Raw genomic sequence first — 26,354 nt, 5'->3', positions numbered from 1 at the left:
ATATTCCGAAGTCATACCGACAATTTTAATGATATTTAAAAGTTACAACAGAATTGTTGTTATCTCTTATATGTAATTGTAAACTGCATTGTATATAATCTTAAACTATACTTGTGTACACTGTAAATTTTACGTAGTTTTCTAGTGGAACAAGTATTTGGAAGTTCTTTCAGAAACTACTATATTAGTTCCTCTTACGTTATACTCCACACAAAACACATTTCGTTCAGTTCATTTGTTTCAAATGAGCAGTTCGATTCACAATTTCTTTAAAATGGAACGAATTCTTTCTATATTACAATTTGCTGATTATACACAAATTTGTACTTCTATTTTTTTAAAAAAATCCTTTCCTTTGTACATTAATATTACTGTTGTTTGAATAATGCTCCTTACAGTGCATTTTCGTGCTTTAAATATATATTGTCTAATATTATCATCAACGCAACAAAACTACAACTTACATAACGCAGCTTACATTGAGCAAAATATTTACAATATATTTTTTTACTTACTTCTTTCTTTGAATTAATTATAACCGAATCTTCAGTTCCTTCGCTCGGGTTAGTTTTATAGAAAAGTGAGATATTTCTTCTTCCTTTAGTTATAAGTACAATAAAGAAAAAAGGAAAGTGACTAACCTTATGTAAAATATGAAATCTGTTGGCATTCTTGAAAAGGTACACTGAATAAAATTAATTACCTTACTTTACTATACACTCAACTGAAAAGACAGTGTCTCCATCTTGTCACATAAATCTAATATGTTGATTGTCATTGCTAACGACGTAAATTTGGCTATAACTCATTTAAAAACTCAACTTGTTGTAGGTATTTTTCTTAACATTACATTTTGATTCTTGTGTTCAACACAAACAACTTATATTAACTTATTGAGTAATTTCGATAAGTACAGATAATTTTTGTTCATAATTCTTTAAAAGTAAACGAAGTTCCTAGTCTAATTCATCAGAAAATTGCTGTCATATCAACATATTGATCCTTTCGATTCTGAAAGTTCCACTTACAAACACATTTCACAATAAAATCCACGCTCCTACTATTTATTTTTTCCCTTTTTAATCACAGCTATTTATTTTTTATCTGCACAAGGAAACAACTTTAAGAGTAGAACGTTGGCTTCATACTAATTTACTTTTAATCTATTTTCTACTAAATTAAGCTTAAAAATACATACAAAGCAACAGAATACATGTACACAAATCCTCTTTTATAAATTGAATAACAATTATGGTCAAAATTTAAATAAAATATTCCTATTACTTTAAGGTACAACGAGTTCACGTATGAACGTTTAGTAACTAAAACACTATACTGATAGTAAATTTCCTTAATGTTTGACAATCTGCATTATTTTAAAGGTAGAAGAAATGTGAAATAAGTTTATAACCTTTTTGTATCCAAGCCGGCTAATTATCAATGATAAATACGAGAAAAACTATTATACAGTATATTCAAATAAGTGCACAAAAAATCACATTCAATAAGCAGAAATAGTTATGACACAATTACCATATGAGTGTTTCCTTACCGAGCTAAGAGAAATCAAAAAATATAGCACACATCAGATTCGTTTATTTCCTTATATTTAACTTTAGATACGAGGGTTGCTATATATATTTCTGGCCTAGGCAACACTAAGTGTTGCCAGGTGCAATCTGACATTTCCATTGGAAAGTTTGACATTTTGTAGCATAAATGTACTCAGAACTTTTTGACTTACGACAATTTTTTTTTCTTTTACAGGTACTTGAAGAAATCAACTTGGCAAAAAAATGGAATTAACTCGTGAACATTTTCGTGCGATCATTTTTCACAACTTTCGACGTGGATTATCACGACAAGAGTGCATCGATGAACTTAAATCTTTGTATGGCGACGAAGCACCATCCTATAGCACTGTGAAAAACTGGTACAACGAATTCAATCGTGGCCGACGCTCGCTCAAAGACGAATTCCGTGAAGGTCGTCCAAAAACAGCCGTTGTGCCAGAAAACATCGATGCCGTACGTGAACTGATAATGCAAGACCGTCATGTGACTTACCGTGAGATAGAGGCATGCCTAGGCATTTCTTCCACCAGCATACATTCGATATTGCATGAACACCTGGCCGTAAAAAAGGTTTGTTCTCGTTGGATCCCGCACAATTTGACAATCGCTCAAAAGAAAGCTCGTGTGGATTGGTGTAAAGAAATGCTGAAAAAATACGATCGCGGTGCTTCAAAAGACGTTTATAAGATCGTCACAGGTGACGAATCATGGATCTATGCGTATGAGCCCGAAACAAAACAGCAATCGACCGTGTGGGTCTTCCAAGACGAGCCAAATCCAACGAAAGTTGTTCGTGGAAGAAGCACTTCGAAGCAAATGGTCGCCTGTTTCTTCGGCATAACTGGTCATGTGGCGACTGTTCCGCTTGAGCAACGTAGGACGGTCAATTCTGAGTGGTACACCACCATTTGTTTGCCTGAAGTCTTCGGAGAAATTCGAAAAATGAACAAGAGAAGACGAATCATTGTGCACCATGACAATGCGAGCTCTCACACATCGGCTCAAACCAGCGCATTTTTGACCGGCCAAAACGTCGAAGTGATGGGTCATCCGCCGTACAGCCCTGACTTGGCACCCAATGACTTCTTTTTATTCCCACACATCAAGAAAAAAATGCGTGGTCAACGATTTTCGTCGCCAGAAAATGCTGTTGAAGCATTCAAAAACCATGTTTTGGAGGTGTCTCAATCGGAGTGGAAAAAGTGCTTCGAAAATTGGTTTGAGCGCATGCAAAAGTGTATAAATCTTGATGGAGAATATTTTGAAAAACAATAAAACCATTTTCGTTGATAAATATTCGTATTTTCATTATTAGGCCAGAAATATATATAGCAGCCCTCGTATGATAGCTGCATTTAACATCTAACTTTTTGAATTGTTTTCTATTAATATTGATAAGAAAGTTTCTGCGAATCTTTCCTCCAATTTGTCTGATTCTGTGTTCAGTGTATTCCATAATATTCTGGTATAAGTAAAAAAGTTTGTAAACAGAACGCTGCAGCCTAGCTGTTGCGCACCTAATCCTACATTTCCCCACTCCCTTCTCCGCGACGATGATGTTTTTCAGTGTTGCAATCTGCAGGGAGCGGAATGGTCTGAGGATTTTCTACAACATTTGAGTGTAAATGCTGTATATTGACTGTGCCAGTTCGTACCAATGAAAAAATAATAACAACAAGAGAAATTTTCCTTTCAGAAGGCGTGAAGGGATCGCCCCGTCGGAAAGCGTCACTGCTTACAGTGTATCCATGAGGTAGTCTGCACGGGCCCGGCCCGTGAATTAATAATATGAGGCCCGACCCGAGTTAGAAATATGTTTTAGCATTTTGGCCCGACCCCATGTGATAATCAAATGAGCCCGAAATAAGCCCGAATTACAAAAACTTAACAATTAAGGCAAAATTGTATTTTTTATTTGCAACAATTAGATGTTTAATTTTGCAGTTAAAAAGCTTTCATGATTCAGAGAACAAGGAAATAAAGGTTATCCTGTACATTTAGTTTACTATGAATTAAAAAAAAAAGTTATATAAATTCTCATATAATATAAACTGACATTGTCTTGAAGAAAAAATCAAGACACATTGTTCCCAATGCTCTTGTTCTTTTAATTCAGTGTAAGAAGCAGTATTTTCACTCAGACAAGCTAAGCATATTTATTTCTGTTACTTTAGTTTTTTTCTCTATTACACAGCTTTTCTTTCAATTGCACAGTGATTTTAAGTGTGGGCGTCTTAAGTTACAAATTTAGGTGTGCGTTAAAAGCTCTCCAGAAAATATCGTTGTATTATGCCCGAAAAGGTCCCGAGAAATATGATTGTTTATTTAAAAATTTACGGCCCGGGCCCGGCCCTAGGCCCGAGCTCGTGCAAACCTCTACCATGAGGTTGCTAACCTACTAAAAAAAAGTAAGATTCGGACTTTAAACATTTTAGCAGGTGATATTTGTTGTAACATAAGTTTGCTGAGTTAGTATCACTGGAACTTTCAAAGCCAGACCAGTGGATGGAAGAGTAGTGGGGAGGATGGCGGAATACGAAGTGCTCCGCAGCGTTCTGCGCATCTTGGTTTGAAACTTGTCGAGTTATATCTGTCTCAATGTAAAGTTCCTTTTTGTTTGTTTCTTTGAAAACAACATAATTTACTACTAACTGAAAAACAGATAAAAAGAAAGAAAAAAATACACAAAGAAAGGTGGAAAGGTCTATGTTGGAATCAGTGTAAAAGATAGAAAGAGGAATGAATGGATAAGTTGCTAGACCCAAATCAAAGATATTGTAGATTGATTGATATTGTGTGTATGTGGATTTAAATGGAGATGGGAGTGGGCACTTTTCTAGAAAAGATGGCAGATTGTCTAGAAAGTTTACATATTTGCAACCAGAAAGGAAATAAAGAAGAGGAAGGCCAAAACTAAGAAGGAAAGATGAAATAATGCACAAAACAAGAAATTGGACAATAACAGCTAAGAACAGGATGAAATGGAGGACTATTGGGGAGGCCTATGCTCAGCAGTGGACATAATAAGGCTTTAAATATGTAAGTAATTTAAGGGAAGAGATGAACAGAAGAGAGTAGTCACAATATATTGCAAAACAATTGTTCGTTTCTACAGTATTTTTAAAAGAATAAAATAGACTGTAAGAATTAACAGTTTTAACTTTGCAGTTTAGCAATATTTGTATATTTTTGTAACATTTAATTTATTCCATGATCTCAACGAAGAGTTACAATTTTTTTTTTGTTTCGAGTTTGAAGGGATATATTACCGAGGCAAAAAAGATAGAAGTTTAAGCATAACATAACTGATCATACTGCATTCTTAGTATCAATATGTTGCTCAACCTGTTAAGAATACCTAGTGCCTTAGATTTTGGCTTCCAAATCCGTAATAAGGCTTGTGGTGACCAAATTTACAGTGTGTTTTGTTGTAGACTTTCGTTCAAACCAGCCAGACGTATAATTAATTGCTAGATTCAATTGTACATGCTAGTTAAGTTTTCTAAGGGAATCACTAGTAAGAGAACTAGTGAAGACGGATCGATTTGTTTTACCCGTCCTTACATTTCACTCTCTGTCAATCTGTCGGTAACATGTTCCTTTAAACTCAGAATAGAAATTTATGGAATTCCACATTGAGATAAATACCAAAATATTACAGAATATACAGAATGCTAACGAAAAGCTACTAACAATGCTTGAAGATAAAATTACATACGCCCTTATTGGAAAAATACCAGGATTACAATTTTATCCAATCAATCAAATTTTGTTCTCAAACATAGTCCCTGTAGTTATTTTCTTAACGTAAATTAGAGGTTGCCTCATTGAAGATTCTTACATTATTAGGAGTCAAATTCTTATAGTAATTTATTTTTCCTATTTCTTTTTTTGGCATCATATGTATCTACGAGATATATAATGTAACTAACGAAATATAATAGTTTAAAAAATCTAGTTCTTTGGCTGACAAATAAGCATATGTTTTGAACACATATAACAGAGTTACCACTCTAAGAACTGATATTAAGAATTTAATACATTTAAATTAATAAAAAAATAAATATAATCTTCATCTCCCACAAACAAAAGATGATTTAAAGAAGAAGGTAATAATAATAATAATAATAATAATAATAATAATAATAATAATAATAATAATAATAATAATAATAATAATAATAATAATAATAATAATAATAATAGAAGCACTTTCACGCAAGATATTTTAATTTACCATATTGAAATTGAAGTAAGATACTCTATACTTCAGTAAAAATAAATTAAAATTTAAAAAATACAACCCTTAAAAAAATACTTTAAAAATGGTAAATAAAACCCTCTTACATATTCTGCAATAAAAATAAGAGCAAACCTATCAGCTCTATATTCAACATTAAAATTCTATATTATTTAAATAAGCACATTTAAAAGGCTAATTAACAGTTCGCATTCCTAACATATAGTTCATAATGGTAATTACAAGAACTATACGTCTGGCGCTGAAACAACAAACTTAGTACGCTTCCGTTTCTATCACATAGCTCTTACTCAGAAGAATGTGGCATCTTTTGGCAATACCCACGTTTTCCTCTTATCAGTGTGGACTGAATCATTATTCATATCATTAAAAGGTAAGTACGGTTCATGTACACTTTGAAACAAGATATATGTGACTTTTTTTTTCGGCGGCTGAGTTATAAACATTGATTTTAGTTTAAACAGAGTAGAATGTACTACGAAATTGATTGACAAACGTAAATGTAAGTAAAACCTCTTATTAATAATAATACTGATAATAAAAAGACTTACGAAGTTGTTAGGATCAATATAAAAGAAATACAAAACCAAAGTACAACTATAATATGCGTCTGCCATATTTGTAGTAATTGAATCGGTCATTGTTAAATCAGGATACGTGTAATATATTTCAAATGGTACATATACTATTTTAACAATAACGAATTCAATTCTTGAGTTATCCTTTATTTGAAGTAATTTCTAGAATTCTAGTACTTAAACATTTAAGAATATTTCTCCAGTATTTTGTTTTCTATTACTATTCTGAAAAGTGGCAGTGTCAATACATTGCGTTCATTGAGCATTTAAGTTTCCCTAAACGGTTTCATTACACACTCTGTTTCTTTACTCAACAAGTGAAGTCACCCTCATAAATATCTAATCGCTTAAAAAAAAAAAAAAAAAAAAAAAAATATATATATATATATATATATATATATATATATATATATATATATATATATTAAAAAGAAAAAAAGAAACTGACCTCTTGGTAAACTTGTTGGTTTTGTAGAAAAATATTTTCTATTATTATATGTACTGAGTTGATGATTCCATCTATGACTTTTTTTCAATCTATTTCTTGTAATTCGTAAATTCTCACAATCAGAATATTTTCTGTTTACTATACGATAGATTTGATGTGCAATGCACAGTCCAATCCACAAATCGGCAGTATCGGAAGTATTCAAGTTTGAAATGGAGGCCTGACAACTCTAATATTTTAAAGTTAAATCTGGAAGTAGGTAGCATAAACACAGTGCAATGCGTAAGGAAAAAGGAAAAGTACAATCAAGACAATAAATTGAAAGTACCGGTATTTGTTTCTATGTTCACTTTCAGTGTATTCCGCACAGAGATTAACAGTGTAGTGCATTCTAATAAAATTGTTCCTTAACCTATGTTACAAGTAAACCTACAAGTTTTTTGGTGTACAGTTTAAATATACCGGCTCTCATCCTTGAGTTTGAACACGGTAAAAACAAGAACCATAGATGGAGATCAAAAGAAAACTAGGATCATTACATCATTAACCCTTCAGTATGTTTTTTTCTTAAATTGAAGAAGTAAATTCAGAGTAAACCCAAAAGTTCTTTCGTGTACAGTTTAAATATGCCGGTTCTCGTCTCCGAGTTTGAGCTCAGTAAACAAGTAAATACAAATCGAGAAAGAAAGAAAAATACGATCATTACGTCATTGGCCCTTCAGTAAGTTCTTTTAAAAGTAAAGAAGTAAACTCACAGTAAGAGAATAGTTCTGATAATCATTTATTCTAAAACACAGCAATGTCACCGATAATGTGATTCTTCAAGCAATAAAATCAGTGTGGTAATTGAAGGGGAGGAAAGGGGGGAAATTCCCAGGCAGCTCTGAACACTTCCCTGGAATCTCATTCCCTTTGTGCTTTCTAGAGGGGAAGGGGGAACTTGGTAATGACATCAAACCTTCATACTTTATATAGACGCTCTCAGAGAGAGTATCATATCCAAACACCTTTATACGCTATGTACATTACAAAAACTACTGACAAAAATACCGTGAACTGAGAAATCATAGCCTTTTCCATATTATACAGGAGGGATATTTTCCTGCGAGTATAAGTTTCTTTTGAAATGCGTTGAGAACTTAACATTTAGTCTGCAAGAGCACTCTCCCAGTACAAGTAGCCCAGTAGGTCTATATTTTAAGCACACACAACTCCCCCCCCCCACCTCGAAGTGTTTCAATTTCCACGCTGAATAAAATCCCTTAAAGAGGTCGTACTGAAGAAAGCGACAAGGCGATCACTGAAATGTCTACGGTGAAGATTAACAAAATGGGTGCTTCAGTGGGATTAATAAATCTTTGCACTTGACCTGAAACTTCTGTCGTAAGTTCAAATATATGAAAAATAGAAAATATCACCCCCCCCCCCTCACACACACACACACACAAAAAAAGTTACGAGTAAATAAGCCTCAATTGGAGAAAGAAAATCAAGGTCTAAATCACAACAAGAATTTTAGGAAAGATCCAAAAATATGCATCAAAAGATTGCGATCTTGGTCAATAACTTGTTTTTGAATCAGGGGCCACAAAATGTTTGAAAGGTCCCTAAATCAAGTTTTTGTATTTTCTGTGGAATAAGCACATCATATTGAGTTAAGTGATAGTTTGGGTTTGGCTACACTATATGTAGATCTCCAGATATAAGGCGTACAAGAAAATTTTTGATTGAAATATACTGGATCTTTTGATTAAAAAAAAAAAAAATCAAATCTGGGTACAGAATTCATTCGGGTAAAAATGACTAGATATCCTGATGGATGTAAATAAAAATGTGGAAAATGAGGGAAAATACTACATAAAACGAAATATACTTACATAAAAATAAGTTAAAAGACATGTAAAGGGTAATTAAATTATTCAATAAATTTTTAGTGCAGTGTAAATGTAAATGTATGACCACTTCTGACTTATTTATTTATTTATTTATTTATTTATTTATTCACTGCACTATGAAACGATAAGCATATGACTACTTTCAAGTTGTTCTTTTTCGAGAAAATACGTACTATCTAGTACATGTATGTGCAATAATAGACAACAAAATATCTTACCTCTTTGTTATTTAATTCTGGCTCCAAAGATGCAGGGCTAGAATTGATACTACTTTTACGAGCATGGGTAGGAGTTGCAGAATATCGTCTTGCACGAGGTGATTCCTTGTTGGGTGCATCTGAAAATGAAAACAGAAGAAAAACCTCTTAATTTAAAACTACCTCACATCATACAGCATTTAGGTACAACTACATAAAACCATAATTTTCGGTTGTAAATATTGAAACTAAACATAAAGAAAGCATTTAGAATATTAACACGATCGTAAATATTTCATGTGATTCATAGCAAAAGTAGTTGTTTGATTGGATTCGGGTTTAGCGCCCCTTTCAGTACCGAGACTGTATGACATGTACCTATAGCATAATGCGGAAGCCAAATCACATGAGCTCCCATTGCAAATTGAATCCGGGTCCCCTGCACCAAAGGCAGGTACGCTATGCATATACCTACGACGGAACTCCAATTTTAAACTTAACATTCGGACATTTTGAATTTAATTTTATATTAAATTAAGAAAGTAATTAATTATCTCGAATTTCACCTGAAATAAGGTTAAGTTTTATTGTAAAATATTAAAAATAAGTTACTTTTTGCTGTTGAAAATTTATGTAAATAGCTAACGCGTTTATGCGTGCTTATAAATAGTGGATTCCTTTTAGCCAATAAGTAGGGATCTGAACTTGTCGTTTTAACGATAACAACGGTAACTCAAGGAAAACAAAATAAATCTTACAAGTACGTCTACTCTAGAAACATTGGAGTTTTTTTTTTTTTTTTTTTTTTTTGCTATATTTTTATCGCGAAACAACGCAAAATGTGCAATTTGTCAGAATAACACCGAATTTTACGTAATACACGATTAAAGTCGAGAAATATTATTCTGTTAAAAATCTAGTGTTCACAGAGCTGCAAACCTTCAAACATACAGCTGCGATATCATTACACAAACTGGATACTTTTACGGAAACAGACTCTTGTTGTAAACAAATGTTTCAATTATCGCATGACATATTCAATCACTAGTCCATTCTGCAAAACGACCCAATACCAGAAATGCTAGATCGATTGAAAACTGTAAGGAGGATAGATGAGATCCCGCTTCAAGAGCTAAGGAAATCCCATGTTTCTGTAAAAGATGTTGTGATTGTTTACGGACAAAAAACACGTAAAGCTTGTGGTAAATCTATGTGCAGTTGAAACTATACACAAAAGGAAATATTATTTGCCTACCTTGAACACGGACTGTGAAAATTTTTCTCGAGAGTATAATAGTGGGGGGACAGTGAGAAGGTAAGAGGTAAGATCTCTCAGAAGAAAACGTGGATTCACTAACAATTTTGTCTGAGAAGTGAGGACAGCAAAGAAACTGTATCTTCAGTACGAAGTGAAACATAAAATTGTGTTCATCTGAGGCAAATAATTTATCGTTTTATTTATTTATTGTAAGAGCGCAAATTGCGCTTGTGATTTAGTAGTTATGGATTGGAAACGAAATATATTTTTCTATTTGTAACTTAACTGCATAAAATATTAAATTCTATTCTGTGTAAGTGAATAGTTTCAAGTGATTTCACTCGAAGCATTATCCTCACTTTCCTCAGAATTCATATGAGAATCGTGATGAAGATCGTACTTATTGGTTAGATCCTTGGTTAAGGTTAAACTTTTTTTTTTTTTAAATTTCTTTCTTTCTTTTTTTGTGTAAGAGTGACGGAAAATAAAACGAAAAATAATGCTGAATCCGGGTGCAAAAATAAAATGGAATGTAAGGAGAAAATAAAACGGAAAGTTCAGGTCACTACCCATAAGTAATTGCGTGAGGTATATCTAACCCTTTCCTAGGTAGCAAGGCTTTTGTGAAACAATAATATTTGCCAGGCTAAGATGTTTCACCTTTACAGATTCGTTGTTCTAGGTCAAAGTACTAAAACATCAATATTTTAGTGAATCATTTAGCAATAATACATTAAAAATAAATAAATAAATAAAAACTTGGAATATAAAATACTTCCATGAGACCACTTAGGGGATAAATATATGTTCGGTACTTAATGTTCCTATTTTTTGACCGTGTTATAGCTTAACATTTATCTCCCATCTTCTTTTCTGATGTTTCTAACTAAGGAATTTGTGTATAATTGTACTACGTATTTCACTTCATATTTTCAAAGGTCTATCAGGTAAAATACTTCACAAAACATGGGTAGAAGTAATTATACTGCTTAAAATTAAGTAGTAGAAGTAGAAGTAATTACGCTTGATATTTTAACGTATTTTGTCTGTTAGTTTAAAAGTTATAAGAAGTTCCAAGGTAAAGGGTTGACCCTATATATATATATATATATATATATATATATATGTATATATATACAGTGGCGGATCCAAGGGGGAGCTATAGCCCCCCTTGACGCTCAGATATACACTGGATAAAATGGGCTTCAATCCTGTTTTACGCTAGATAAAACGGCAAAATATGGTTTAGCCCCTCCCTTGATCATATCCTGGATCCGCCCCTGTATATATATATATATTAGGGTAGTCCTTACTTTTCGACTTCCGAGGTACCTTTCTTTTCTCCTCATCCTCTAAAATGGTTCCATATCAGACCAAAGTAATCCATGAAAAAACATTAGCACAATTGAATGGTGGTCCAAGCGACCTTAAATTTTAAATGCATTTACAGTATGTAATATAAAGCAAAGATAGCTCGTAAGTTTGGAAAAGTTAGATGGAGTAACACCATATCTTGGATAGGAGTAATGGAGATAGAACCTCATTTATTACTGTATAGTACCATCATGGGAGCCATTTTGGAGTCAGGTCCCAAAATTTTTAACAGAAAGAATGGTCATTTGACATTATTTTGGGGTAGCTTTTCACCACAAACACATATAAACATTATTTCCAACTTATCTCTAATCATTTAATAGTTATTCCCTTCATAATATCTATTTATTAAGTGACAATTGTCTTTCCAAACTAAGAAGGTACCTTTCCAGCATATTGCATAATCTAAATGCATTCAAAACTTCACGCTGCTTGGGGCACCAATTAATATTACTCAACTGAGATATTTTTTTCTCGTGGATACTTTGGTCTGATATGGAACCATTTTAGAAGCTGATGCTCAAAAACTATACGGTTATTATAGCTAAAACTGAAGAAGGACTACAAGAGATGTCTGACAAAATAATTGACACTGGAAAACTGTATGGAATGGAAATCAACAGTTAAAAATCAAAAGTCATGAGCATATCCCGGGGAAACGCGTGCTTACAGGTCAGAGTAGAACAAAGAGAACTTGAAGAGGTTGATCATTCCAAGTATCTGGGAAGTATTTTGACGTAAGACGCTTATTGCACCAAAGAGATCAGGTGAAGAATTGTCATAGCCAAAGAAGCATTCAACAAGAAAAGATCACTCTCAACTAGCAGGCTTAGCATTGTACTAAGGAAGAAATTAGTCAAGTGCTATATGGAGTATTGGACCTTATGGTTCAGAAATTTGGACATTATGGAAGTTAAAGAAGAAATATTTAGAGAGCTTCGAAATATGGTGTTCGAGGAAGATGGAGAAGATAAAATGGATAGAGAGAGTAAAAAATAAGGATGTTTTGAAATGGATAGGAGAAAAGAGGAAGCTTCTAGCCAGCATCCTTCGTATGAAGGCCAATTGGAGTGGACACATCTTGCGAAGAAATTATCTTCTTCACACCGCTATATATATAAACCGAAAGCGAGGAATCCTCCTCCTCCTTCTCCTTCTTCTTCTTCTTCTTAATAATAATAATAATAATAATAATAATAATAATAATAATAATAATAATAATAATAATAATAATAATAATAATAATAATAATAATAATAATAATAATGGTACTTTCGAAAAACAAATTTACAAAGTCGCAGTATTCCTAATAAATAAGAAACACAAATCAAAAAATACAAGAAATAATGAACGATTATACATCACATTCACATGGGAAAAGAATAATGATGATAAACTATATTCGCCATGCAAATGCAATACACAATGTTCTAGAATAGTATAAATATTAGACGAAGGTATCCTTAAAAGCGAAAAGACGTTTTGCTTTCTTTAATCAGACAAGAGATGAAATACGAGAATAGCAACAAACAAACAAAAAAGAGTTTTTTTTTCCTCCAGACACTGAAAAGAATACAAAAATCGAAGAGAACATGGTATTACGACCAAACAGAAAATAGTAGCTCAACAGTCAACGTAAAATACTGAAATGTTGAGAAAAGAACTACTCACAACGTATGCATAATTTAACATCTGTTATCAGAATTGTTTGCATCCTCTGTTCGAGGAAAACAAGAAGAACCACTTTAGAAAAAGAACAAAAAAGTATTTTATCAAAAACATGTGGTATAACTTAAAAATATACATCATTTGACCTTCACACAATTATAACTAGCACAACTATCCAACTTAAAAACAGTAATTTGATGAGAACTCCAAGGTAAAATGTTAATTTTTAATATGATGATGATATTATTTACAACAGCAAACCAAGAACATTTTTTAAATGTTGTTAGATATTACGAGGCATATAATTAATCCGTTGGAAAAACAACGATTAATCCATTAAAATATTGTTAACTTCTAATTAATCAATTAAATTTTCCAGGAGATATTTCTTAATTGTTAATCGTTAAAAAACCGTAACGATTAAAAAAATAATCGTTACTTTTTACTCGAAAACCATGCGAAATAGATATTCTCCAAGAACTTTTTTGTAACTTATTTGAAAATCTTAACGAGTGGTTTTACGATGAAAGAGGATTAATACAGGCCTCTCCCCCCCACCCCCCAAAAAAAGGACCCAACTTGCCTTTAAATTTCTGAGTGTTGGACTCATGCATTCTGAAATGATGAAATCATCGTTACTGATGATCAGTGGCGTATTTAGGGGAGTGGATTCCGGGCTTAAGCCCCCCCCGAAATCTTACTTAGTATAGTAAAGTAAATGAAATATCTTGCAGAATTTTCAAATTTCCAGGCAATGCCCCCCTCCAAAAGTTAGCACAGCTTCTCCCAAAACAAAATCGTAAATACGCCACTGATGATGATAATTATATGTACGGAGTATTTGGTATGACTTTGACATGATCTACAATTATCATCATTACTGTATTTTAATATATATGTATTAACAAAATAAAACTGAGCAAAACACTAAATATATCAATGACATAGTGTTATTAATACATTTAGTGCTTTGAATAGTTTTGTTTTATTAATAGTTGTTAAATATTTCCGAAGCTATAAGGAACAGTATACAACAAATATAATCTAAAAATTGTACTCCTCATAAAATTAACAGGTATACAAAAATGTATTTAAAGAATACTTAACTTTGTTGATTTTTTCTCAGTTTTATTTTATATTTTCATTAATTATCAGTTTTATTTGAAAACTAAAACTTTTCCTAACAATCGATTAGCTTTTTGCTCTTAATTTAATTCATTAAATATTCTATAAACTTTAACAATTGAAAACCATTTTCATTGCAAAGTAGTAAAAATTGCACTACTAATTCCAATTTTAATAAATTAATTTTGAAGTTAATTTTAATTTTAGCCATTTCTTTTTTCCTGACATTATTTTTTTATAAACTCAGTTATTTTTTCTTTACTATTAATTTTCAATTTTAATATATTGATTTTTCACTATTTTTTATCAACTACGCATATTACTATATCGCTATAAATTTCGATAAATACAATTTTGTAGAAAATTTAAAATCTCTTTTTTTTTCTTCAAAATTTTGAAAAAAGAAAATTTAGATAAGGAATTTGATGGCGAAAAGCGGTCAAATCAACCACTTTCTTTGTCATTTCTTTTCCACATTACATTTATATTTTTAACCTTATATTATTCATTCCGAAATATACATCCTTTGAAAAATTATAAGTACAAAATCCAATAATTCTTATTCTTACCTTCGTAATACAAACTCATATTAAAAGAAAATTGCACTAACTGTACAAAATCAATAGACAAGAAGTGATCAAAGATCGCAATAGATCGCCTAACGCCGTAGAAATGGACTCAGTTGAACAAAACTAATTGAGGACATGCGAAATGAATCAGAACATATTTATTCATTGAATCGATAACATCAGTTCAAATAACGATTTACCATATCAAATAAGACTTTGCATCTCTAATAAGTCAACCATTAAACAGTTCAAATTTAAGCAATAAATCTGAAGACACGATTCCAAGGATGTAAAATACAGAGCCTTCGATGCCCGGCTCTGTATTATTCAAACTTCAGATAGTTGTTTTTGTATGAAGATTACGAACTCCTGAAAGCTATCGTTAGAAATCCAAGAGATGAAATATCGGACATTATTATTTGGTGTACTTTGTTCGGCGCGTCGCTGCATCGGACACTAGCTACAAAGGATCAAACTCAAGACTTTTTTCTAGTGCCAAAACTACGAGACGCAGACACCTACCAAGACCTGAACCCGAATTTTCTGCGCCAAAGATGGAATGTTAATCAATTTATTCAAGAGGACTTAATGAATATGCTAGAAACTAATGTCGGTGGGAACATTAGTTCCTATAATAACATTTAATACGAAGTTGGGTTCCTGATGTATTTCCTCCTAATGTATTAACCAATAACAGCGCACGGGGTGACCAATTTCTATATGCAACAAGAGTGGGTGGTTGATTGGGAGTTTAGCGTTCCGTTCAGTATCGAGGCTACATGAAACATGGACCTACAGTTTACAGTGGTATCCGAACCAGATGAGCTCCCACTGGGAATCAAACCCGGATTTCCTGCGCCAAAAATACTTATCTTTACCATATAACCACGATGGAGTTCTATATATAAGAAGGATTAGAGCCATGAACCACATAAACTTTCTGCTAGATACGAATATTTAGAAATATAATGCATCCTGGAATAATAAACAGTTTATATTATGGTAAAGTCAACATTATATGGCAAAAGAAATAAGTAAAAGAAAAGAGTTTTAATGCACAAAGACAAATATGGAAGACAAGTATATCGTCCTGTATCTTGCAATAGGTCTATGTTGAAAATCACAACTTTACAGGATAGCGAAAAAACTGTTTTGCATTTTACTGTTTTGAAATAGAATGAGACATACAATTTTTCTTAAATTAAACATAACTCTCTTACAAGGCTGTCTGTATTCTTTATTATAAATTAATGAGAAATGTAACAGTTTCGGAAGTATATCACTTCCTTCTTCAGACTACTATTTCAACAGACAGCCTTGTAAGAGAGTTATGTTTAATTTATGTTTAAGATGGACACAAGGCCTTTTTATAAAAATAACAATTTTTCTGTATTTTTTTATAACTCTGCTATTATTAGCCGGATACATACGATACTTTTCCAGGTGATGAAACAAGTGCCCCCAGATCCAATACTAGTGATAACTAAAAATAACCAAATTTTAACAATTGACGTATTGCAAGATACAGAACGATATTTACGTAAGGACTTCCTGCTTAGGTTTTTAAAAATTCTGTTTTATTCCTAACAGAATATCAATTTTGTTTATTTGCTACAAGTCATATAAAACTACTACATGGGATGCAATCGGCCCACGGGCTACCAGTCACTCACAACTACACTAATAAATAGAACTAAACGCGAATAAAATAAACACGCGATTGTTTCAAAGCGTCACCAACCATGCAATTGTCAGTACAAATAAGTTCCATGTTATAAGGAAATTACAACTCAGCAAATGTGTTAAGAACAGAAAAATGTCACTTTGTGTACAGAGTGTCTTCATTCTCATGGTCTTACGTCACACTGCTTGTAACATATTGTTTTAAAAGCGTTTATGTGGGAATACACGTAAAGAACTCAGAAGACTATCCTTGAATTACAAGAGAGTGATGTCCAATTTACTTTTTACCTTCACTTTTATGTAGCTAAAAGACTCACACACACAAAAAGAAGTATGACAGGTTATTTGAAACTTTACGAGATTTTTCAACTTTCTACACCAGATTCCGAGTATTCTCACTAGGAAGTTCAAGGGTATATGTGGTCATAATTTTAGATCACGATATAGGTGGGTCGAATGAAAGACGAATGAGAAAGTGTTACAAATAATAGTACAGTAAAGAACAATACTAAATGCAATCATAAATGTAACCAAGGAAGTTCTGTCGCTTTTTCACCCACCACCTTCGAACATCGAAATGTCAAATAGCATGTACCTGCAAGATCAAAAATAGTCCCCATCAGCATCAACGAACTTCTGTCAACGTTTTGGGATTCCATCACGATAGAACTTGGTGGGCCGTGAATCGAAGAAAGTATTAAGTGCATTTTGCACCTCTACTAGAGATTTGAACTGGCGTCCTCTAAGATGATTGTCCAAGGAATGCAACAGGTGATAATCGGACAGTGCAATGTCCGGAAAATATGGCAGATGCAGTAGTATTTCCCATCCACGGCACAGAATGGGGTCCCGGGTCATCCTAGCCACTTGGGGCTTAGCGATGTAACAGAAGGACCCCTTTGCAATTCAGAAGTGCTGGTTCCAGAGTTTTGAGTTTTTCTTGAACACGGCTCAACTGCTAACAGTACACAGTTGCATTGATGCTCTGACCAGCTGGTAGCAGTTCCCGATGCACGATGCCGCGATCAGTCCACCAAACACACAGGACAGGTTTCTGGTGCAGTGCAGGTTTCGGCTGTTTTGGAACCGGTTCATGGGATGATAATCAATGATGACGGCGCCGTGAAGCTTCGTAAATGACCCACTTATTATCACATGTTAACACCCTGTCCAGAAAGGCTCTTTCCTCAGACAAGACAGCAAAGAACCACAAGTATCTGTTCGCGTTACCTTCTGACCCGGAGTCAAATCATGTGCGACCCAACTTGTAGTGTTTCCCAAGTTGAAGGTGCTGTTGAATGGTTTCTCCACTCACATTGAATTGTACTCCCAGTTCCTCACATGTCTGCCACTGTTCGCCTCAATTGCTGCCTGAAGATCTTCATTTTCTACATTTGTTGGTCTTCCGGCACGTGGTGCGTCTTCGAGTGTTTTGTCACCGCACCTAAGCTTGTTAAACCGTCGCTGTACTGTCCGCGTAGTCACGATACCCTCACGAAAGGCCTGACATATCTTCCGCCCCGCTGCAGCGGCGTTTGACCCCAGTTTGAACTCTACAGCATACACGCCCTTATGACGCTTTGTGGAGGTCTCATGTTCACTCTGTCTTTACGCGAGTTCACGGTGTAACTGAACTGCCACAACCAGGTAGTATGTTGGCTATACCCACACCAATAACTGACCTTCGCCTTATGTCCATTTGCATTCAACTCAGCTAATTGAACACAGACCTCCACAAAAAGCGACAGAATTTTCTTGGTTACCTTTATAAAAAGGGTAAGAGAAACTGGTTGGGACTAAGACACTAGTTAAAGAGGAACCATGAGGGGCGTATTAAAAGGTGAAGTGGTAGGAAAAGAGGGAGGGAACGAAAGACTACAGTCGATTGACGATATATATATATATATATATATATATATATATATATATATATATATATATATATATATATATATATATATATATATATATATATATAAAGAAAAGTGGAGAAGCTAGCTGAGAACCCTGCTGTATGAAAGCATTTCAGATTGCAGCAAGTATTCCCTTCCTAGGAAACTGGATTTTAAAAAATTGGTGAAGCGTATAATACACAAAAAGTTACATCTTTTTGTCGCTATTTATGGATTATATGGAGCAAATCTCTAAGTTTTACGTCCAACGATTATTCCGTGTAGGCTAAAGTAGACGGTGATAATGAGAATGAATGAAATGATGGAATTAAAAAAGTGGGAGGAAATGAGGAGACCCAGAAAATTCACGTACACTGTGTTTGTTCACAATAAACCCCACTTACAGCGAGCTGGGACCGAACCAGGAACCAGGCCAGAGATGAACCATCTACCACTGAGCCATCGCGGCCATTTTATGCATTTATAATATAAGATGGATGCTATATCTATATATGTATATTATAAATAAAGTATGTCAGAATTCTCATTAGCTCCTGCTAAATCCAGCAATCTACTAAAAACAAAACAAAAGTAATTTATTCTAAAAACTTGACAGAGTAAAGATTTTGTGTTACTTCTTCATACCTGTACTTGTAGGAGAAGAAGTTGATGACACAGCAGCCCTTAGCCTTGATGCTTTGGTTGTCCTAACTTTACTCGTCACATCCACACTTTTCGGATCTTCGGATCCAGAACTTTCCCTTGTGATGAATCGTCGACGAGGCGAGGCTGTAGAGGATGTAGTAGTAGTTGTAGTAGTAGCAGAAGTAGAAGTGGAGGTATTACTGATACTTGTAGTAGTGCTAGTAGTTGTTGTTGTAGCGACCATAGGAGGATTCGCAACTGCAAGGGAAGATGCATTAGACGGAGTAGTAGTTGTCAAACTATCAGTTTCTGCTTCTTTCTTCTTCCTTTTCGAATGTCGTAGATACGCCTGGTGCTGATCAACAAGATTGGGCAGGTCTTCGCTAGATGATGGCTCCCGTTCTCCATATTGTGTGGCAAGCTGACGTCGACGCTCCTCTTTGTAGCGAGCGACACGTTCGGCACGCCGTTCTGCATCGCTCTTTTCCGAGGACTCGCCTGACGCATCGCCAGGGCGTGGAGAGCAGCATGAAACAGGGCTACTTACTACCATTCCACTCCGTGATCTCCGTCTATCAGTGCTGAAAAGAAATAAAGACAATAAAAATCAATCCAAATTATAAAATTTTCCTATCGTTATTTATATTTATTACTATTTCACCTATGATATAATAAGAGAAGATATTTGCAAAAATTCAACTGTCCAGGTTCAGAAGTATTCACGTTCCGAAATTATCACAATCCAAGTTCGGAAGACATGATTGTAAAAAGAAAAACAAACTTTTCACGATGGAATGCTCCGACGTAGAAAGTTAAAATACATGGTGACTCAAAAGTCTTTGCATATTTTATTTTATTCTGAAACTCGATAGAAAGATGTGAATCTGTCAATGCGAGATTGTAGAAGACAGAGGCCCCAACTTGCGGGGTACATGGCGATCATACCACCACCTTGAATTTCAGATAGGAAGGGATGCATGTTGTATATCAAGTACTACCAACGTGAGCTCAGGAATCCAAAGATGTAATCGTCTCTTTTATACACTGTATGGTTGGCATATCATGAACAGTGAATGTCTGAAAATCACCGGCCGACGGCACACTACAGTACTGTTCTACTGTTCTATATGGTAACCATCTGGTACCGTAATCGAAGTATCCACTCCGATTGCACATGCGCAAGTGTGTCCTGTGAAATATGGACATACAAGTGCTAAATGCCTTCCTGTAGGGTTTCTCAGAATAAACCACCTGCATCAGCTGGCCCCACAGATAGACAACAAAGGGTGCGAGGTCAGGTGATCTGGGTAGCCATTCTACGGGACAACGGCGACCAATTCACTTCCTTGGGAGTTGTACAGCGACCCATTGACGCACACCAACACCATAGTAGGGAGGAGCCCATTGTGCTGAAAATAAAGAGGAAAGTTGTCATTCGGGTTCACAACGTAACGGAACACATGTTCCTACAGGATCGTCTTGTATAGTTAGGTCATTCAGTTAATATTGATGAAAATACATCAATGATACTGGTGTTCCATATGCAACATGACATCATTATCTTTGCAAGACTATGTTGCTTCGTCGAGTTCGGATTATTGTCATACAATTACGCTCATTGATCTCTTCACACGGAAAAGGGAATTATCACTCAACAATATGCCATATGTAAACGAGGGATCAGTTCGTGTTGGTTCATAGCCCACGTGCAGCTGGGCCATCCTTCTTTAGTTAATGCTGCATGTACAGCTTCGATTAGTATGCAATATCCGGAAATTGGAAGAGTAGATGATATTACTTTCCACTGAGAGACGACGGGTACTACGTTTGAGACTCTTCACAAACATTGCCGTCTCCTCATTGTTGGAAGTCTGCGGTCACCCAGTACGTGCCCTGCCTTTCATAGTGTCAGTTTCTCAGACTTTAACGATCATGTACGCTACTGAATGTCTGTCTGGGTGCTGTCCGATCTAGTCCTTGACAATGTCTCTGGAACTGAATTCCCAGATATTAGAATAATTTCTATCTTGCGTTTCTTTATCAGAGGCAACTTAGATCACCTACAACAATAGGAGATTCTGTCTGTGATAATGAGATTTTTTTTTTTTTTTTTAATTTTCAGTGTCCAGAACATGCGAACCATACAAAATATGAATGAAACAATTACACCTTTAAATTCCTGCGCTCACGTCGGGGTTACTTGATATGTGAAATGGCTCCTTCTGATGTGAAATTTCGAATTTACATTCGAGATGACAATCATGGTCGCCATGTACCCTACAAGTTGTTCCCTCCCTCATCTACTACCAAGCCCCATTTAACAGATTTCATCTTTTCCTCTTAGGGTTCGAAACAAAATGATTTCCAAAGACGCACCCTCTATTAGAACATCCATGATTACTAAACTACGCAGAATTAGGGATACCGCTAATCAGTAGTACCCTGGTTTACATATGAAATATATGTTAAAATTACATATGGATTACTGTGAATAATTTTACAGCCTTCTGAAATTGACGACTTTATTCATCCCTCAGTAACTTATTAGTACGGATTTTATTAAGTAGGGAGAATTCTTCATCTTCCCAGGATTTCAGATCCTGAATATATATATATATATATATATATATATATATATATATATATATATATATATATATATATATATATATATATATATATATATATATATATATATATATATCGAGTTAATTTCTTTCAATATCAGAAAGTTTATATTCTAGTTCTTACTGACTAGTTTTCGATAGCACGGTCTAAAGAAATTGTAATATCTTTCTGAGTCAGAAATATATTATGAAATGTAGAGAGTGGTCCGGAAGTGGGCGTACCCCCCTTTAGTTTCAACAGTATAGTGTTAGTTATGGTAGAATGTTTCTACACAGTTACCTTGAAGTCTTAAGAGTTTTAAGAGTCATAAACAACGGTATGATCACCATCCATGTCGTAACACAGCTGAATTCTGTACCAAGTTCTCGCAGATGTTTTGCGGAGATATTCCGGAGTCACGAGGGTGAAGGCGTGTTCCACAGCTGCTCGTAATTCCTGCGTTGTGTGATATCGAGTGTTTCTTACTTGTTGCTTTATGAAACCCCAGAGAGCCCATTGTCTGGTATCGTCAGATCCGGACTTCTTGGAAGCCAAGGCAAAGGGAGCTGGTGAACACCAATTAGGGGTACGCCCACTTCCGGACCACCCTGTATATACAAATTCAGTTAATAACCCTCTGGCCCTCAGATAACGATCTTTTCACACAACAATAACTGTTTACTTACTTGAATTGACTGTCATTACAAAACTGACAGGTATATTCTTTCCAGATAGAACTTGAATAATTCCTCGTTTTTATCGACAATACAGTCTGTTGCTATTAGATTGTATTGTCCGGCTACTGAAGCAATACACTTATAAATCGATATGATTATTTTTTTTTTTCTACATCGTTCCTTCAGACCGTTTCGAAACATATTTTATTCGATCGATTCTCAGAACTATTTGTACATGTTTCATGAATCATCAGTACGAAATCTAAACATTCGTAGCGCATGAACTAAATTTGTTAATTTAATTATTCCTGCAAATCAATATTACAACTGCTACATGGTTTCACCGGACGCGTTGATTAATAAAAATTAGTGTCATCATTTAGCTTACTCGGAACATGAAGAATTTCTAATCTCGTTCATATATCGCGCTATTCCATAAATAACGTTGTTTTCTACTACTATGAAATGAACACAGAGAAAAAAATGCCATGAACATAATTGTCAGACAACATAATAAGGTAGTTTCCATCTATTTTTCACAATTCTCTGAATGATGATAGAAATCAGGAAATTTTTATGCAAAGAACCCATGCCGCACATCTTCAGCACCCCACAGCTCCTTTCAGTAACTGCGGTTTGGAAACACGAAACATACTGAAATATGTTGGTGCAAGGTCCGATGAATATGATAATGGAGGAAATTTCTCCCATCTAAATTCCACAAATCTGTAAAGTGTGGGATGGCGTTGTCTACGTCAATGAGTACTCTTTTGCGATTGAGCTATGCAGGGCGTCCCCCCCCCCTAATGCAGTTCGTAACCGTTCCAACAGCCCTTCATGTGGAACTTTTTCCATGTGCTGTCAGATGTTCCACAAAAAAAAAAAAAATGATGAATTAAATAAGTGACTGAGACAGTTTAGAAGACCTAAGTGAAATTGGAAGATACCGTCGGAATCCAGCCCAAACATGAAGATGAAATTGATGTATCATTTCTAAGTGAAAATGAAGGAACCGAGGCTAAAGATATTCGTGGTTATGTTATTGAAGGAAAAATAAATTGAGATGACTACTGAACCAGCAAAAAAAGAACAACGTTGTCCGTTTACTACGACACAAAGGTGCAAATCATGATACAGTTTCATATCATAAAGCAGGGAACCTTCTCTTGACAATGAACGTGATTAAACATTGTTGAAAATACCAACAATGAAATTAGGAAGCAAAAACCAAACTACGATTGGAATTCATATTACATTATTGACAAATAGGGAATACCTTTCAGTTTAACGTCCCGCGATTATGCCCTTTAGGCGGACGGATGACGGTTGCAAGTGAGTGTTGATGGAAAAGAATAATTGGTAGAACGAAATTGTGGGAGGAAACGGAAGTACACCGAGAAAACCTCCACGGACACGATGTTGTCCACCTCAAACTTGGCCAGGGATCCCAAGCACCAGAGATAAGCGCTCTACCACTGAGACACTGTCAACAATCATAGAGAATTGTGGGCATTATTCGGACTTTTGTGCATTACGGGAATATTTTTTAAAAGAAACATGCTAAATACAAACGAAATGTATAATGATTTGTTTGGAGTTCCTTGACTAGTGTCAGAAATTATGCTTGAGTAACAGTTTCAGTAACCTCTAAACATCATATGAGAATTGAAATAAAAGCATTTCTGCTAAATTTAGTAAAAATAAATAAATAAATAAAAAATAAAAAAAGAAAAAGAAAAAAGTCAGGGATTGTAATTCACAAACAACTCATCTGGACATTAAAAATGCAGAAACTGAGTATGTATTTTAGCGTTAAAGACGTTTGCACCAGTATATTTGCATAGAAAAGTACCAATAAAATCAATTAAAATAATGAAAACTTCAGTACCTACACTAGAATAATGTATTACTTAACTATGGTAAATGAATATTCTGTAGCTGTACAAGAACCATATTTGTTTCCCTCTACTGTTCAACTGGATTTTAAACTCCGCGAAAGCGCAAATAGAATTTTAAAACTATTCTGCCCGTCACACAAAATTCTTTAAGAATACTTTAATTATATACTTGAAAAAAAAAGTTATCTCCCAAAAAGAATGTAAGAAAAATAGGTTGAATGGTTACTTCCTTTCGTTTAAAGGGCAAGTGAAGGTTAATTACGAAAGAAGAAAACAAAGACGTGCTTTATTATTATTGTTTCTTTTCTTTTATTAAATACCTCATTCTGGAATTCTTGTTCCGTGGTTTGGTCGGCTTCTCGTCCGGTTTGCATGGCTCTGGTTGCTCCTGCTGGCCTGGATTTCCTGCGGAAAAGAAAAATAAATTGTGTTTAATGGCTTGAAACAACTCTACTACACAGTTAACTAAATTCATACTGCTGCATTCTAAACAGACGATTTCTTACACAGAAGCTACAAAAAACGGAGACCAATGATCATCGTCAGCACTTTCTAAATTTGTTCATACTCGTTTCATATTAATATGCTGGAGTTTATTATCCACGTGTTGCCTATTATTATTATTATTATTATTATTATTATTATTATTATTATTATTATTATTATTATTATTATTATTATTATTATTATTATTATTATTATTATACAAAGTAATGGGTAGTTGACACTTCAAGTAATATTCCACTCGTTTTTGGCGGGAGAACAGGACTCGGGTTTGCTAACTGGCCGGTATTTTGGTCAGGCTTAGCTATGACTTAAGGATTTAATCATACTACGTGCCGGTAATTTTATTTTTCAGAGTTGGCAACCCTAATGTGGAGGTACAGTCCTGTTCAAAAATTATGGATCATCTACTTGATCAGTTAGAGAGTTAGAAATTTCTCCGTATTTCTCCGTTAAGTCCTTCGTGACATCTTTGTTCAACCTATGCTAGGCGTGTCAGAAGTAAAAGGTCTTCAAAAAAAGTGATAATAATCCACTGAAACAACAAATTATAACAACAACACGTAAACCATTTAAAATAATGTCATTGCTTAAACTTTAGAAATATTTCACACGCACAAGAATCATTCTACTGAAAAAAAAAAAAAAAAATGTGAAAGATCCAACCATAATGCTTTAGTTTGTTGCAGAATAAAATTTAACGAAATATTATAGCAGTGAAGAATTACTTTAGTGTGTAGACTGTTAGAAGTGACGTCTTTCTTTCTTTCTTTTCTTTTTTTCTTTTTTTCTCTTTTTTTTTTTTTTTTTTTTTTTTTTTTTACAGTATTGTGAACTTTGTTTTGTGATCTGTGAAATATTTATATTACTCATTAAAATCGAAATCAATATCAATTTTGCCTATCAATAGGGCTTTTCGCATTATCCAACTAATTTCAATTAAATATTGTGTGTTGTATTATTATTAAGTATTCTGCCGGTCGGTAGGTCCTGGGACAAATATGAATTTTTCTTTCTTAAGTTCGACTTTGGAAATGTTTCTTCCATATTTCTCGATCTTTAGCTTCCTCGAGTAAACGGCATCGGGAGGGGAGGTATTATCTCCACGACTTTCAAATACACTCTCAATAATTAGTGAGGTTTCTAGTTCAGCAAGCTACTATCACACTTCAGATCTCTCAACAACTGGCGTTCCATGAACTTTTGAATGAACTTTTTCTTTTTTCCTGAAATCAGCATTGCAACCTTCTGTGTTAAGATAAAAAAAATTTTAATCTAAATGAGAGTGTATCTGGAGATAATAAGACGTCTCCTTCAGATGCCGTTTACTCGCTTCCTCTTTAAACTCCCGATATTTTCTTCTATTCTCTCAATCATCGATCAGTTGTGTTTTCCTTTCCTACTTCTCGCTTTCCTTCCATCTTTCCTTCTATGGCCTTATCTCGTCACATTTTTTTTTTTCGATATGAAAGCTATACTTCAGCGTATATTAGAAACTTTT

General features: G+C 34.3%; 1 protein-coding gene across 5 annotated transcripts in view; it reads right to left on the bottom strand.

Annotated features, from left to right (window-relative positions):
• LOC145675643 (uncharacterized) overlaps positions 1–26,354 on the bottom strand; it is an 898,816-nt gene that overhangs the window by 351,156 nt on the left and 521,306 nt on the right. For all 5 annotated transcript variants that reach the window (XM_081746197.1, XM_081746201.1, XM_081746200.1 and 2 more), the window contains exons 4-6: positions 24,670–24,754; positions 19,168–19,748; positions 8,975–9,093 (exon numbers count right to left, since the gene is read on the bottom strand). In XM_081746197.1, the coding sequence (XP_081602323.1) occupies positions 8,975–9,093; positions 19,168–19,748; positions 24,670–24,754 (785 nt within the window). The remainder of the gene's footprint in view (positions 1–8,974; positions 9,094–19,167; positions 19,749–24,669; positions 24,755–26,354) is intronic.

The sequence above is a fragment of the Thermobia domestica genome, chromosome 18 (assembly GCF_964235325.1).
Source record: "Thermobia domestica chromosome 18, izTheDome1.hap1.1, whole genome shotgun sequence".
Lineage (NCBI taxonomy): Eukaryota > Metazoa > Arthropoda > Insecta > Zygentoma > Lepismatidae > Thermobia > Thermobia domestica.
Note: the sequence above shows the minus strand (reverse complement) of the source record. Positions and strands in the feature narration are given on the sequence as shown.